The 15,960-nt window shown below is 42.2% G+C and overlaps 1 protein-coding gene across 1 annotated transcript in view; it reads left to right on the forward strand.

Moving 5' to 3' along the window:
• LOC115459961 (sperm-associated antigen 1-like) overlaps positions 1 to 15,960 on the forward strand; it is an 87,343-nt gene that overhangs the window by 16,315 nt on the left and 55,068 nt on the right. Inside the window, exons 3-4 of the mRNA XM_030189825.1 lie at positions 9,221 to 9,380; positions 12,037 to 12,162. Of these exons, the coding sequence (XP_030045685.1) occupies positions 9,221 to 9,380; positions 12,037 to 12,162 (286 nt within the window). The remainder of the gene's footprint in view (positions 1 to 9,220; positions 9,381 to 12,036; positions 12,163 to 15,960) is intronic.

Below are 15,960 nucleotides of genomic sequence, written 5' to 3' on the forward strand. Positions count from 1 at the left end.
TTTATTTTTAGGACCAAGCCTCCAAAAAGTGCCCCAAATGACCAGATGACCACCGGAGGGAATCGGGGATCACCTCCCCTTACTCCCCCAGTGGTCACCAACCCCCTCCCACCCAAAAAAAAATTAAAAATCGTTTTTTTGCCAGCCTCTATGCCAGCCTGAAATGTCATACCCAGCTCCATGACAGCAGTATGCAGGTCCCTGGAGTAGTTTTTAGTGGGTGCAGTGCACTTTAGGCAGGTGGACCCAGGCCCATCCCCCCACCTGTTACACTTGTGGTGGTAAATGGAAGCCCTCCAACCCCCCCCCCCCAACCCACTGTACCCACATGTAGGTGCCCCCTTTCACCCGTAAGGGCTTTGGTAGTGGTGTACAGTTGTGGGTAGTGGGTTTTGGGGGGGATTTGGGGGGCTCAGCACACAAGTTAAGGGAGGTATGCTCCTGGGAGCTATTTTTTAAGTCCACTACAGTGCCCCCTGGGGTGCCCGGTTGGTGTCCTGGCATGTGAGGGGGACCAGTGCACTACAGATGCTGGCTCCTCCCTCGGCTAAATGCCTTGGATTTGGCCGGGTTTGAAATGGTCGCCATTAGTTTCCATTATCGCTGAAAACCAATGCCGGCCATCTCTAAAGCTGGCCCAAATGTTGATATTTGGCCGGCTCTGACCGTATTATCGAAAGAAAAGATGGTCGGCCATCTTGTTTCGATAATACGGTCGGGATGCCGCTTTACGGGACCGGCCTTGAAGATGGCCGCCCATATAGATGGCCGGCCTCATTTGGTTATGCCCCTCAATGTGTCCTAGCTATAAGGCTGATACTGATACTCTGTTTCTTGGGGCATGGTTCAGCAGAGAGTTCTAGCAGACCACCTGGATGTGCTTTGGCTCTTTCAAGTGGGGGTCTGACCCCAGGGTGGTGGTCTGCGTCAAGTCCATTATCATGTATTATTGGCACTGGTGGGATCTTCCAGTAGTTCGGTGAAGTTGCACACTTCTGGTCCTTTCTAAAGGGTCTTCTAGGTATCCATTGCCTCAGCCCAAAGTCCTTCAGAAGTCATGGTTCTCTTCCTTGGACCTAAGTGCATAGTAGCTTAGGTTTTATGTTGCCCAAGCCTGCTCTCCTTCCCTTATGGTTTATGGTTTGTTATATTGTATGTGCCTTCCCGTGCTAAATATCAAAGTGGTTTACAAATCAGCTAAAAATACCAAGGAGGAAATAGGAATGCCATTGTGACAGGAAAGTGTAGGGAAAGCATAAGTAACAGAAATTCAAAAGCACTAAAGAAAGACAGGTGAGCTCTGCAGCTTATTGATCCCCACCTACGTTCTATGGGTCCACAAAGGCCAGATAAAAAATATAGGTTTAAAGACCAGAGCAAAACTTTATAAGGGACTTTAGGACTTTGATCTGGGGGTAATGCATTTCACAAAGATGGAGCAAGGAAACAGAAGGCAGAGTGCCCAGTGGATTCTAGTCTTGTCAGTATGGGAGGTTGGGGATGGAGGATGAACTAGTGATCATGTAAGGCATGAAGGCAGTGGAAGGGGGTATGCAGGGCAAGCATAGTTACCAAGTGAAAAGGGATGCCTATTGAAGAGCTTTGTGTGTCAGTACAAGTATTGAATTATAGGACATACTGGGAGCCAGCGATGCCATAATAAGAGGCCAAATATGATCATATTTGCTTGCTTTTGGTAGAATCCTGATAGTGGTGTTCTGTATGGATTGTAGACATTTCAGATCAGCAGCAGAGGTGCCTGTATATATGATGTTACTATAGTTCAAAGATGAAGAAAAAGTAGTATGGATCAGTGTGTTGAGAATAATCATCCAAAGAATGACATAAAATCAATAGAGCAAAAAGAGTCTAGCTTTAACTGTAACAGATGCCTGTGGTGTAAAAGTCAGTTTGTAGTCAATGATCACTCCTAGATATTTAAAGGAATCTATAAGAAGATCCACATAAAGTGGAAGTTGGACAACAGGACTTACCAGCTAGCCATGCTGCTGTTGTCTTAGACCGATTCAAGACTAACCAATTTGAATTCAGCCATGATGCGATCTTCTATAAAGCAATTCTGAACCAGAATAAAATCATGGTGAAAAGGTTCCGCATAAGCCAAAGGCAGAATTTTATCAGCATAAAATAGAAATTAATGCCTGAATCATTGTAGCTAAGGAACTGAGGAAAATGCTGAAAAGTATGAGGCCAAGAATAAAGCCTTGTGGAATACCACATGATAATGGATAAGAGGATGAGACTGAAGAGTCAGTATGAACAATAAAAGAATGAGCAGATAGGAAAGATTTGAACTAATAGAGAATAGTTTCAAATAGATTATAGCAGGCCAAATCAGTAGAAAGTTGTGATTGCTAAGTTGAATGTGGCAGATAGATTTGTTTCTCAGCTAATATGGATGTTTCTATTCTGCTTTTCCTAAATAGGCTCTAGGTAGATCACAATCAAAATAAAAATGGGACATCTCATTGAGTAACATTAACTTACATGTAACACAAATACTTCTTGCTCCATACTCGAGGACCCTTCAAATATTGAGCAAATAAATAAGCCTTAGTCGCCCTCCTAAATACAGTATAACGGGTAATATGTCAGATATTTTTGGTAATTTGTTCCATAGCTCTGGACCTCTTCTACTAAAGATCTATGCCTAATAACAGCCTTTTGACACCCGAAACTGGGGGTATATTCAACCTCTCTTCCTTAATGAGCAGTGTTTTAGTTGCTGAATAAAGAGCAATCATATTATGCAGATCATCAGGAGCTAATCTGTACAACATTTTGAAAACCATCAAAAAATTAAATTGAATTCTCATTTGGACTGGCAGCCAGTGCAGTTTAATCAAAAGTGGGGTGGCATGATCACTAGATCTGCCCCCCCCCCCCCCCCCCACAAAAAAAGTTTAGCTGTTTCATTTTGCATATGCAGTAAACATTGAATTTGTGAGTCATTGCCCAGCAGAACAATGTTACAATAGTCTAATTAACTAATCATTGACTGTAGCACAGTTCTCAAATGAGAAATATCCAAAAATGGCTTTATTCTACAAAGTAGCTTGTTTAATAAAAAAAAAAAAAAAGAGTTCCAGACTATTTCATTTATATGTCTCTCCAAACTCATAGAAAAATCTAAAATTACTCCTAGAATTTTAATACTAGTCTGTAAAGGAATCTCAGCGGATGCCAACCTTATTGAAAAACATTATATCACTGTATTCTTTCCACCCACACCCATAAGATATTCATTTTACTAGGGTTAATTTTCAAGTTATAAGTGTCAACTTGGAAATTCTATCGAACACTCTAGTTATCAATTCTATAGTCTCCTGACAAAACTGTTCTGCCCAACATTGTGTGGACTTCAATAATCATCGAGGCTATCCTGATGGCTTTACTGTGTCCCGACCGAAAACCAGCCTCACTGTGAGTGGAGTATATTGGAATGTTCTACATGAATTCCAGTTAGTTGAAAACAACCTTTTCAGTTAATTTAGATGGGTAGGCTAGGTTTGATTCTGGTCTATAGTTAATGGTGACAGAAACATCTAGATGTTTTTTTTTCTCAAAACGGGATAGAGAGTGGCTTGTTTCCACATGTCAAGAACAGAACCAATAGAGAGGCTATGATTGATAAGATCCAATGGCAATGGAATGAGACTTGAGGGTGATTGTTTGACTATTTAGATGAAATGGGATTGAGAGTGCAGATGGTGGGTATTGTGGAAATGAGGATTATAGTGAGGGAAAAAAATTGTGATGTTTAAGACCCATGCTTGACGAATGCTGCTAAAATGTCCAGAGTATTTGTAGCTGAGAATAAGGCCAGAGCTGAAGAAGGTACATTCACAAAATGCTCAGGCTCTAAGTTAAGAGATGAAATATTAGTTACAAAGTACTGCGTGAGGATGTCAGTGTTGGGAATGAGTGGCAAGAGGAATTTGAGAAAAGAGATCAGACAAAATGGAGAATAGCTTTTTTGGGGTGGTTGGTGATGTTTTTCTGTTTAGAGATAAAAACATGATGGCAGATAAAGGCCAAATGACTCATGCAGTCTGTCCATCCACAGCATCCACTATCTCCTCCTCTCCCTAAGCAATCCCATGTGCATGTCCCACACTTTCTTGAATTCAGATACAGTCCTCATCTCTAAGTCCTGCACCAGGAGGCTAGTCCATGCATCCGCCACCCTTTCCATATGTTTTCTTAGTTTACATCAGTTGTAATCAATTGTACAGTTCCTTACAAAATACTAACAGGGAGGGGAAGGAGATAGAGATCTCCTCCATGATTACTCTACCATCTGTGCCTGGCACGGAAAAAGTTGAAGGCCATTGTGATGCAATGGGTAGGAGGGCTTCTTTCATGTAACAGGTCTGGAGACAGGGGTTTAGGGATCTGGGTTGATTAATTCATGCTACAATTTGTAACAGAGTTCCAGGTGGAAACTTTCTCAGAAAGAAGAAACATGAGGTGATTTGGGGACCATGGGGCATATGCAAAGAGGGATTTTAATAATAGTAGCACTAGGCGCTATTGGGGCAGTCGATGGAAGAGAGCGTGAGAAAGTAATCGAATAATGCTCAGACCAAAGCACATGGAGATTCCTCATAGGAATTAGATCATGTAGACTGAACACAACATCCAGAGTGTATTCTGCCATGTGTGTTGGAAATTGAACTTGTTGCTTTATGGAGCAACTGGTGCAGGAGCCGACGAGAGAAGGAAAAATTCTAGACTTGGTCCTTAGTGGAGCGCATGATCTGGTGAGGGACGTTATGGTACTGGGGCCGCTTGATAACAGTGACCATAATATGATCAGTTTTGACATCGACCTTGAAGTAACTGTACACAGAAAGTCAAATACGTTAGCGTTTAACTTTAAAAAAGGAGACTATGATAAAATGAGAAGAACGGTAAAAAAAAAACTTAGGGGGGCAACTGAGAGAGTAAAAACTGTACAACAGGCATGGACGCTGTTCAAAAATACCATCCTGGAGGCCCAGGCCATACATATTCCGCAAATTAGAAAAGAAAGACGGAAGTCCAAAAGACACCCGGCCTGGTTGAAAAGTGAGGTGAAGGAAGCTATTAGGGCTAAAAGAAACGCCTTCAGAAAATGGAAGAAGGAACCGTCTGAAAATAACAAGAAACAGCATAAGGAGTGTCAAAGCAAATGCAAGTCGCAGATTAAGAAGGCCAAGAGGGAGTATGAAAAAAAGATAGCATTAGAGGCAAAAAAACATAGTAAAAAATTTTTTCGGTATATTAAAAGCAGGAAGCCGGCAAAAGAATCGGTTGGGCCGCTGGATGACCGAGGGGTAAAAGGGGCGATCAAGGAAGACAAAGACGTAGCGGAGAGACTGAATGAATTCTTTGCTTCGGTCTTCACCGAGGAAGATTTGGGTGGGATACCGGTGTCGGAAATGGTATTTCAAGCGGACGAGTCGGAGAAACTTACTGACTTCACGGTAAACCTGGAGGACGTAATGGGGCAGTTCGGCAAACTGAAGAGTAGCAAATCTCCTGGACCGGATGGTATTCATCCTAGAGTACTGATAGAACTGAAAAACGAGCTTGCGGAGCTACTGCTAGTGATATGCAACTTATCCTTAAAATCGAGCGTGGTACCGGAAGATTGGAGGGTGGCCAATGTAACGCCCATTTTTAAAAAAGGCTCCAGGGGAGATCCGGGAAATTATAGACCGGTGAGTCTGACGTCGGTGCCGGGGAAAATGGTAGAGGCTATTATTAAAAACAAAATTACAGAGCACATCCGAGGACATGGATTACTGAGACCAAGTCAGCATGGCTTTTGTGTGGGGAAATCTTGCCTGACCAATTTACTTCAATTCTTTGAAGGAGTGAACAAACATGTGGACAAAGGGGAGTCGGTTGATATTGTGTATCTGGATTTTCAAAAGGCATTTGACAAGGTACCTCATGAAAGGCTACAGAGGAAATTGGAGGGTCATGGGATAGGAGGAAATGTCCTATTGTGGATTAAAAACTGGTTGAAGGATAGGAAACAGATTGGGGTTAAATGGGCAGTATTCACAATGGAGAAGGGTAGTTAGTGGGGTTCCTCAGGGGTCTGTGCTAGGACCGCTGCTTTTTAATATATTTATAAATGATTTAGAGATGGGAGTAACTAGCGAGGTAATTAAATTTGCTGATGACACAAAGTTATTCAAAGTCGTTAAATCGCGACAGGATTGTGAAAAATTACAAGAGGACCTTACGAGACTGGGAGAGTGGGCGGCTAAATGGCAGATGATGTTTAATGTGAGCAAGTGCAAGGTGATGCATGTGGGAAAAAAGAACCCGAATTATAGCTACGTCATGCAAGGTTCCACGTTAGGAGTTACGGACCAAGAAAGGGATCTGGGTGTCGTCGTCGATAACACACTGAAACCTTCTGCTCAGTGTGCTGCTGCGGCTAAGAAAGCAAATAGAATGTTGGGTATTATTAGGAAAGGTATGGAAAACAGGTGTGAGGATGTTATAATGCCGTTGTATCGCTCCATGGTGCGACCGCACCTTGAGTATTGTGTTCAATTCTGGTCGCCGCATCTCAAGAAAGATATAGTAGAATTGGAAAAGGTGCAGCGAAGGGCGACTAAAATGATAGCGGGGATGGGATGACTTCCCTATGAAGAAAGACTAAGGAGGCTAGGGCTATACAGCTTGGAGAAGAGACGGCTGAGGGGAGACATGATAGAGGTATATAAAATAATGAGTGGAGTGGAACAGGTGGATGTGAAGCGTCTGTTCACGCTTTCCAAAAATACTAGGACTAGGGGGCATGCGATGAAACTACAGTGTAGTAAATTTAAAACAAATCGGAGAAAATTTTTCTTCACCCAACGTGTAATTAAACTCTGGAATTCGTTGCCGGAGAAAGTGGTGAAGGCGGTTAGCTTAGCAGAGTTTAAAAAGGGGTTGGACGGTTTCCTAAAGGACAAGTCCATAAACCGCTACTAAACGGACTTGGAAAAATCCAAAATTCCAGGAATAACATGTATAGAATGCTTGTACGTTTGGGAAGCTTGCCAGGTGCCCTTGGCCTGGATTGGCCGCTGTCGTGGACAGGATGCTGGGCTCGATGGACCCTTGGTCTTTTCCCAGTATGGCATTACTTATGTACTTATGTTGATAAAGACCCTTGATAGGGAATAAATGACACAAGACCTCGTGACAAACATTTTGTAGGACAACACAGATTATAGTGCCCCAGGATGAGAAGATTGGGGTAATTTATAACTGCATATGGTATGGTTCGACAGCAAGTGTCCCAAGAAGATGAAGGGGGCCATTGAGAATAAGAATATACAAACAGGGCTTCATATGAATCTTAACAACATAAATGCTACACTCCCATCACATTTGGAACCCCTGGAGACAGAGAAGGTTGAATATCTTTTTAAAGAGTTGTCTCTATTGCCCACCAGGTTCAACAAAGTCAACAGGTCACAGTTTGACAGATGTTGAGTTTATTAGGCCACATTACCTCCACTTTGCATATACCTGTACAGATATTTCTATGTGAACCTGTATAGCCTATGCTTATGTGTAGGCTCGAGTGGTATATCAAATGCGTTAAATAAATACATTTTGCACCTTTGAGAGTGGCCTAGTGGACCCTAGCTTCCCAGTGGCACCAGGCCACAGGGAACCTAGCAGATGTGGAGGACAATTCAGCAAAATTTGATGGTGGGGCTACCATTCCAAATTTCTCCTCCACAGAAAATGCTGACAATGGATGCATCCAGCCTGGGCTAGGGGGCTCAGGTAGATGGGCTTCACACTCAGGATCAGTTGTCTGCTCAGGAGGTACAACTCCACATCAATCTCCTGGAGCTGCGGGCCATTTGGAGTGCTCCTAAACCTTTTTAGAAATTGTCCATTTGTATTGTACATCAGCCAGTCAAATTGCAATGTACTGTGTCAACAAGCAGGGAGGCACAGGCTTGTACCTTGTGCGTTTAAAAGCCACTGGGGTGTGGCTCTGTGCATCCAGTCAAAGCATGGTACTTAGGGCCATGTTCCTGGCAGCAAAGAACAACAGTCTGGTATACAGATTGAGCAGGGTGATGAAACCACATGAGCTGTTATTTGGCATGGGCGTTGCCTGGAGGATCTTACAAGAGTGGGACACCTTCTTGGTGGCTCTCATTGCCACTCATCTCAACAACGAAGGCCCTCAGCTCTGCTCGACTGAGGTCACATGGCAGACTAGAATCACATGCCTTTCTCCTCCATTGGGGGAAGGGCCTCTTGTATGTGTATCTTCTCATCCCTCTGGTGGGGAAGACTTTGACACTCAAGCAGGACTAAGGGACCATGATCCTCATCATTCCCTATTGGCCACAGCAGGTATAGTTCCCTCTACTTCTGAAGCTGGTCTCTGAAGACCTGTGTAGACTGGACTGTCTACCGACCCTCATCACTCAGAATGAGGGATCTCTTCTCCATTCCATACTCCCATACTACAGTCCCTGGCCCTCACAGCTTCGATGTTGAGTCCAAAATATTGTAGCAAATAAACCTGTTTGTTTATTCCACTGTTTGTTCAACCTGCTTCCTTTTCCCACTTTTTGTTTTGTTCGCCCCGTGAGTTCTTCGTTAGTTACCTTTTGGTTTCGAGAGCTTAGAACTGGCATCTCTTTGCATGAGGATGTCACCAGAGTCCTGCTTGTTTCCAAGAAAGATTCCACTACAATTTGTAATTTACGCATTGACATTTATTTATAATGTGTGGATTATTTTCTTTGCTGTTGTTTTTGTATATGCCTAAAAATGTCTCTCTCTCTATATATATATATATCTATATATATATAGATATAGATATATAGATATAATATATCAGTTATATTTGTAAACAGTAAATATCAGTTTTCAAATTCATGGTTATGAGGACTATAGAGAATAATAAAATGCATATAGGCTAAAGGGGAGGGCGGCTAGAAGAGAGGGCAACTAGAAGCCAGAAAGATATATTTTGATATTGCATTGCAGTAGCTACTTGTTTTACTTTTTAATCCACCCCCCCCCCCCCCCCCCGATTTTTCGTTAATGGTAGTACTTCTCTTTTTCTTAAAAGAAAGCACTGACTTTTCACATCCTGTTTGAGAAACATATCAGAGACATGTATATTCAGCTGTCTAATTTTGAAAACGCACAAAATCTGTTCACTTCTAAGGTCCGGGGAAGAAGGGCATTATCCAGATCTTACAGAATTCTGTGAAAATCAGCTTGCAAGTTTATCTCCAAAGAACAGAGCTCTCCGAAAAGATAAACCTGCTGCCACTGCGGCCAATTTCACATTTGAAGAATGGCAGGAAATTGATAATGATATAAAGGTATGAAGTTGTTTATTTAGCTACTCTACCAATAGTTGAGATGTGTAACATAGTAGATGACGGCAGAAAAAAAGACCTGCACGGTCCATCCAGTCTGCCCAACAAGACAACTCATGTGTGCTACTTTTTGTGTATACCCTACTTTGATTTGTACCTGTGCTCTTCAGGGCACAGACCGTATAAGTCTGCCCAGCACTATCCCCGCCTCCCACCACCGGCTCTGGCACAGACCGTATAAGTCTGCCCAGCACTATCCCTGCCTCCCACCACCAGCTCTGGCACAGACCGTATAAGTCTGCCCAGCACTATCCCCGCCTCCCACCACCGGCTCTGGCACAGACCGTATAAGTCTGCCCAGCACTATCCCTGCCTCCCACCACCAGCTCTGGCACAGACCGTATAAGTCTGCCCAGCACTATCCCCGCCTCCCACCACCGGCTCTGGCACAGACCGTATAAGTCTGCCCAGCACTATCCCCACCTCCCAACCTCCAGCCCTGCCTCCCACTACCAGCTCTGCTATCCAATCTCGGTTAAGCTCCTGAGGATCCATTCCTTCTGAACAGGATTCCTTTATGTTTATCCCACGCATGTTTGAAATCCGTTACCGTTTTCATCTCCACCACCTCCCGCGGGAGGGCATTCCAAGCATCCACCACTCTCTCCGTGAAGAAATACTTCCTGACATTTTTCTTGAGTCTGCCCCCCTTCAATCTCATTTCATGTCCTCTCGTTCTACCGCCTTCGTATCTCCGGAAAAGATTCGTTTGCGGATTAATACCTTTCAAATATTTGAACGTCTGTATCATATCACCCGTTTCTCCTTTCCTGTGTAATGTCATTAAAAAAAAATCGGTTGTTTATTTTTAAATATTTTTAGAGATGACAGAGTGTCTTAAAATGTATACCATAATTAGGCAATTATAAAATAGGAACATTTTTGTGTATGTTAAGCGCTAACAATTTTAGGGTTCCTTTTACCAAGCTGTGGTAGTGATTCCTGGTGCGGCAGTTGCAATGAAGCGCACTCAATCCCTATTAACTTCGTTGCATTTGCTGCATGGGAATCACTACTGCGGCTTGGTAAAATAATCCCTTAATTACCTGTATGAAAGTACTGTATATAATAATTAAATTGCTTTGGTTGTTCCACAGAAAGGTGGTATATCAAGAATCGAATAAACAGTTTAATAACAACTCAATTCTCTCCAGGCTCCACTTCTTTGGGATCTCTGATACTGTACTGTACTGATTCTCTTCTCGGTAATCGATCTTCATATGTTTCTTTATCTGGCCTTCTCTGTCCTTGTTACCCAGGGTTCCATACTGGCCCCCTTCTCTTCAATATTTTTCTTTCTCATTTAGTCCTTTAGATTCAGAATCTTAGTTTCCTTAGCCTGTGCAGCATATGAATCCAGGAACTGGTGGGTTGTGTCCTTCTACCAGTAGGTGGAGATAGAGATAACAAACTGAAGGCAGTGATATCAGACTGCCAGCTCTTCCTTCCTTCAGTATATCTCTATCTCCAGCAGGTGGTAGATGTCTCTTCAGCAGCTCGTGGATTCTTCTGTTTGGGCTACTTCTGGAGAATCATGGATAACTGAAAATTACCTTGTTCTTAACCCTGAAAAAAACATAGCTTGTTGGATAACCTGATCTTCCTTGGGGTTTGTGAGGGATTTAGTAGTATAGGGGCAAGAAACACTCCCTCACTGATGAAGGTCAGTCTCCTTTCAGCAGATTACGCTAGTCTGCTGAAGCTGACTTCAGGTGGAACTAGGCTGCAGAGGCTGTGCCTGAGCCAGAGGGGCGGGGCTTAGGCCAGGAGGGAGCTCGGAGAGAGGAGGCCCTGATACAGTGGCTCCAAGGAGAGTGAGTGAGCAGGAGAACCCAATACAGAGGCCCACAGAAGGAGTTGAAGCCCCAGGGTATGATTAAGAATTGTGACCTGGGTGAGGTAAGCCACTTTTGTTTGGAACGGACAAGTTTTGCTCTGAGGTCTGGCTGGAGTCAGACCCTAGTAGTTGGAGAAGAATTGAGAAAGACTGCTTATACAAATGCAAGAGGTGTTTTCCCTGTGTTCCTGGCTGTTAACAGTCCTCAGGATTCAAGTAAATAAACACTTGTTTCAGTTATATCCCCTTTGTTTGGCTGTATTTTATGAGGACTCCATACCTTTCCGTGGTTCACACTATCACAGGGTAGTAGAAGTCAGCTATTGTTGGGGTTGGAAGGGTGGACGGTGGGGGGGGGGGGGTTATTATAGTTGCCCATTGTTTTTATTGTTTTCTATTTGTGATTTATAAACAGTTGCACAAAATTTTGTTCCTTTTTATACTTTAATAAAAAGATAAGTGTTTAAGGATTCTGCAGATGGAGGACAGAGCCTGCAGGGTGGATGGGGCTGGGATGGTGTGGGGACAGGGACAGAGCCCGCAGGGACGGAGGCAAACTTTGTCCCTGTGTCATTCTCTACTACATATCCTTAATCTGACTGAAAGGTGGAAAATCTTCCTTATTTAACTGCATCCTTAGTCTGTAATGTTTTTTTGCCCTTCTACCTCTTCTGGATTCCAAACATTACTCATGAATCTGCTCTACTTCATTCAGTTAATCGTTGCCAAAATTGAATAAAACTTCATGCTTTTATTTTCTAGAATTGGATGAAAGAAATAAAGATGAAAGACAATAACACTAGTTTTGAAAATGTGCTGGATTTTCAAGAGACTGTAGTAAATGTGCCACCAGTTCGTCTTTCAAAAAGCAGTGTTCACTCTATCCAGGTACATATGTATATTTGTTTAAATCTGTTCTAATGAATCATTTCCTCCAACTCATGAAACCTGAGGAAATACTTCTTCATGGAAAGGGTGGTGAATTCATGGAGCTGGTGGAAGTGATGGAAATGAAAACTGTTTCTGAATTCAAGAAAGCTTGGAACAAGTACATAGGGATCTCCAAGGGAGTGATAGGGAGAGTAGAATGCATGGATGGCGAAACTGGATAGGCCATGTGATCTTTATCTCCCTTCATTTTCTCTGTTTCTATGTATTTATTTACTTTTATTTATTAAAACCCACAGACTGCTTTAACATTTCAGTTAAGAGGCTGTCTTGAAACCTGAACTAAAAGCACAAATGTAGCAATCTTTTATCTTACATTTTTTTGAAAGAATCATTTTGGAAAAATTGTTATTTATCAATGTTTCATCATTGTTACTTTTTCCTAGCTGGGCCACTCCATATCTTTTCTAATTTTGTACTTGTTAATATGATTCCTACTGTACTTGTATGGCTTTTATGGAAATTTGAAAAACAATAGTGTATAGGCTACCTTAATAGGATTCAGATAATATGTAAAGATTAATTTATCAGAATTTGCATTGTACCCAGGCTGGCCTAGTGGCTCAGTGGTGTATGTACTACCACAGGTTTCACTGTCAACCAGTGGAAGCATTCAAAATTCTGGGAGGCAGAAGGACCTGGTCATCATATAACAGCAACACCTAGTGACCAGAGTTGGGATCCACGTTATCTGGGTTCCTGATGAAGCTGCGGTTTATGGCTCTTTTGGATACTGTCATTGTGATGGCTGAACTGAGTTGGCAGGAAGTATAAAATATTGGAAAAATTCCAGGTGGTTGTGAATGAAGGCTCATACCACTTGTTCAATAGAGGCTGGTTCCAGCTGAGCTGGAAGCTCAAAAGAGCGGGCGGGCTAAAAGAATATGTATTTTGTATTTTGATGTCTTAGAAACTTCATGTGACTCCCAAGTTGAACACTTCTGCTCTCCCTCTGTGCTGGTATCACAAGTATGTGCACAAGTTATGGGCTGACTCTTCTTATATTGATATCATGATGCACGAGGTCAGCATTCAAGAAGTACCAGCGCAAGAATTTTGAACATGCTTGCAGGGCCAGCACAGCAATGAGGTACCAAGGAGGCTCTCGCCATGCCCCATTTTTTCCTGCCTGCTTCTGGATTATTTTGCTGCCACTGATGGATTAGAACGAAGTAATTTTGATTGATAGAGTCCAATATAGGCTGAAACTTTTTTTTGCTGGGTCTGAGCCTGCATGTTTTAACAGCTGTGACAGGAGCAGGTGTTCTGCATCAAGGAGGTTTAATAAACAGCAGTGGAAGTGAGCCTCCCTAGTCCATTGTAAGCAAGGAAGCCAATTAGGACAGTCTGAGTTTCCCCTTCCCAATGAAGCCGTCATCCCCGTTTACTCAAAACAAAGCAAGCAAACCTATGAGCTGCTGCATCCACATTATCTTTTTTTTTATTGTTGGTCCATCTGTAACAAGTCTAAAGCTGTTTCAATTGGATAGGCAGTGCCTTAAAAGGTGGAGGACAAAAGTTGTTTTTTGTGTTTATTTTTTTTTTTAAACTTATTGGTCAGCTTTTTTATTTATTTGAAAGCTTCCCATAGGTAAATATAAATATCATGAAATAACCAATGAATTTCACTAAAACAGCTTAAAAATTATTATAGCTGGTAGAAACAGCAATTTTAAACTCTGTATTTTGTGCTAATTTTTCTTCACTAAAAACTAAATAAATACACTGTATACAATAAAGATGGCCAAATTTCAGTGAGGATATCCTGTTTTCCTGATAGGTTCATCTTAAATGTTGTTGTAATCTGCCTTGGGAAGCATGATGTTATAAAGATGATGGAATATATTGAAATTAAATGGAAGTAGAATTAAACCATTAAATCATTAAGCCATGTAGACTACTGCAGTGGAATTTATGTGGGATGCAAAGAACAAACCTTAAAGAAACTTCAGACTGCTCAAAACACGGCAGCAAGACTCATCTTCGGAAAAACACAATTTGAAAGCACAAAACCCCTCCGCGAAAAACTACACTGGCTCCCAATCAAAGAACCCATTGCCTTCAAAATCTGCACTATGGTTCACAAAATCATCTACGGCGAAGCACTGGGATACATAACAGACTTGATCGACCTACCAACTAGGAACACATCCGAATCAACACAAACGTACCTAAATCTCCACTACCCAAGCTGCAAAGGACTCAAATACAAATCAACTTACGCATCCAGTTTTTCCTACATCAGCGCACAACTGTGGAATGCACTACCAAAAGACTTGAAAACTACATACAACCACTTATACTTCAGAAAAACACTTAAGACCCACCTGTTTAAAAAGGCATACCCTACCGACCCAACATAAATGCCTGATCTCTGCGACACAACAGCACTAAAGTTCGTAATGGTCATTTTTTTTTTTGTTACATTTGTACCCCGCGCTTTCCCACTCATGGCAGGCTCAATGCGGCTTACATGGGGCAATGGAGGGTTAAGTGACTTGCCCAGAGTCACAAGGAGCTGCCTGAAGTGGGAATCGAACTCAGTTCCTCAGTTCCCCAGGACCAAAGTCCACCATCCTAACCACTAGGCCACTCCTCCACTCAACTCTCCCGTTGTACGATTCCTTTATGTGGTCCTACCACATAAACCTTATCCTACCACAACATCACCTTGTATTTGCTTACTCCGGAGTCTGCAAACAGCTCTCCGGCACTATGTAAGCCACATTGAGCCTACAAATAGGTGGGAAAATGTAGGATACAAATGTAACAAATAAATAAAATAAATAATCTCTCCTTTCATTGGGGCACGTGTAATCACATCTTCATCTGTTTTGTAGAACTTTGCCTTTTAGATACACAAATGGATTATTCTGTTGTTTGAGCATGTTTCAGAGACAAGTGGTTTATAAGTCAAAATAATAAAAATATTTTCTGTAAATCAGATCTCTCGTTTGTGGAAACATAACTAAATGGGCTATAAGCCCCTAATGCAGCCCATTGGTTTTCTTGTATTTTGTTCTTGTGATGGCTCCTACTGTGCCAAAACTGGAAATACAGTGAGACAGAATAATAGAATTCAGTAACATCCAAAACTTATTTTTTATGTTTTAATCATCTTTATTAAAAGCAAAACATGTTGGTTGATAAGCTTCATACAGAACAAGAAAAAACAGTAAACCATTCAATATGGCACAATAAAAACTTTTACTTTTACCCCAAGAACCCTTCTTCCCCTCCTGTACTCCCCTCCCTCCCTATAAGCCCACCTGACTGTTTCCAAAATAACACAACAGATGTACAGATCAGTAGGACTCAAAGCATTTCATAACAAGTAAAGTCATATACAACACAGTTTATACCAAATTGTTTAACCACACTTTGGTTTTGCCTTCAGGTTTAATAAGCAATACCATGTGCATGTAAGGTCTAGATAAACAAATGTAAATGTTATGATTGGGGTCAGAACCCCTCTCAAACTTACCTCTTTCCTGGGGGTCAGTTTCTTAGCTGGCTTCTGTTTCTTTTCTCTGTCCTTTCTGAGCTGGCTCTGTCTCTCTGTGCTGGCAGCTTCCAGCAGCATGGGGTTAATTGTTTTACTTTACTACAGCTGTGTGGGTGGACTGAGTTAACTATACCTCTCTTTGGGTGTACTGGCTTCAAGTGCTTCACGGTGGTGCATTGGTGTGGGTTGGGCCTCTCTGGGTCAGGGTGCTTTTTGCCTAGGTCTAGGGAGTG

Source organism: Microcaecilia unicolor, chromosome 1 (assembly GCF_901765095.1).
Source record: "Microcaecilia unicolor chromosome 1, aMicUni1.1, whole genome shotgun sequence".
Taxonomy (NCBI): Eukaryota; Metazoa; Chordata; class Amphibia; order Gymnophiona; family Siphonopidae; genus Microcaecilia; species Microcaecilia unicolor.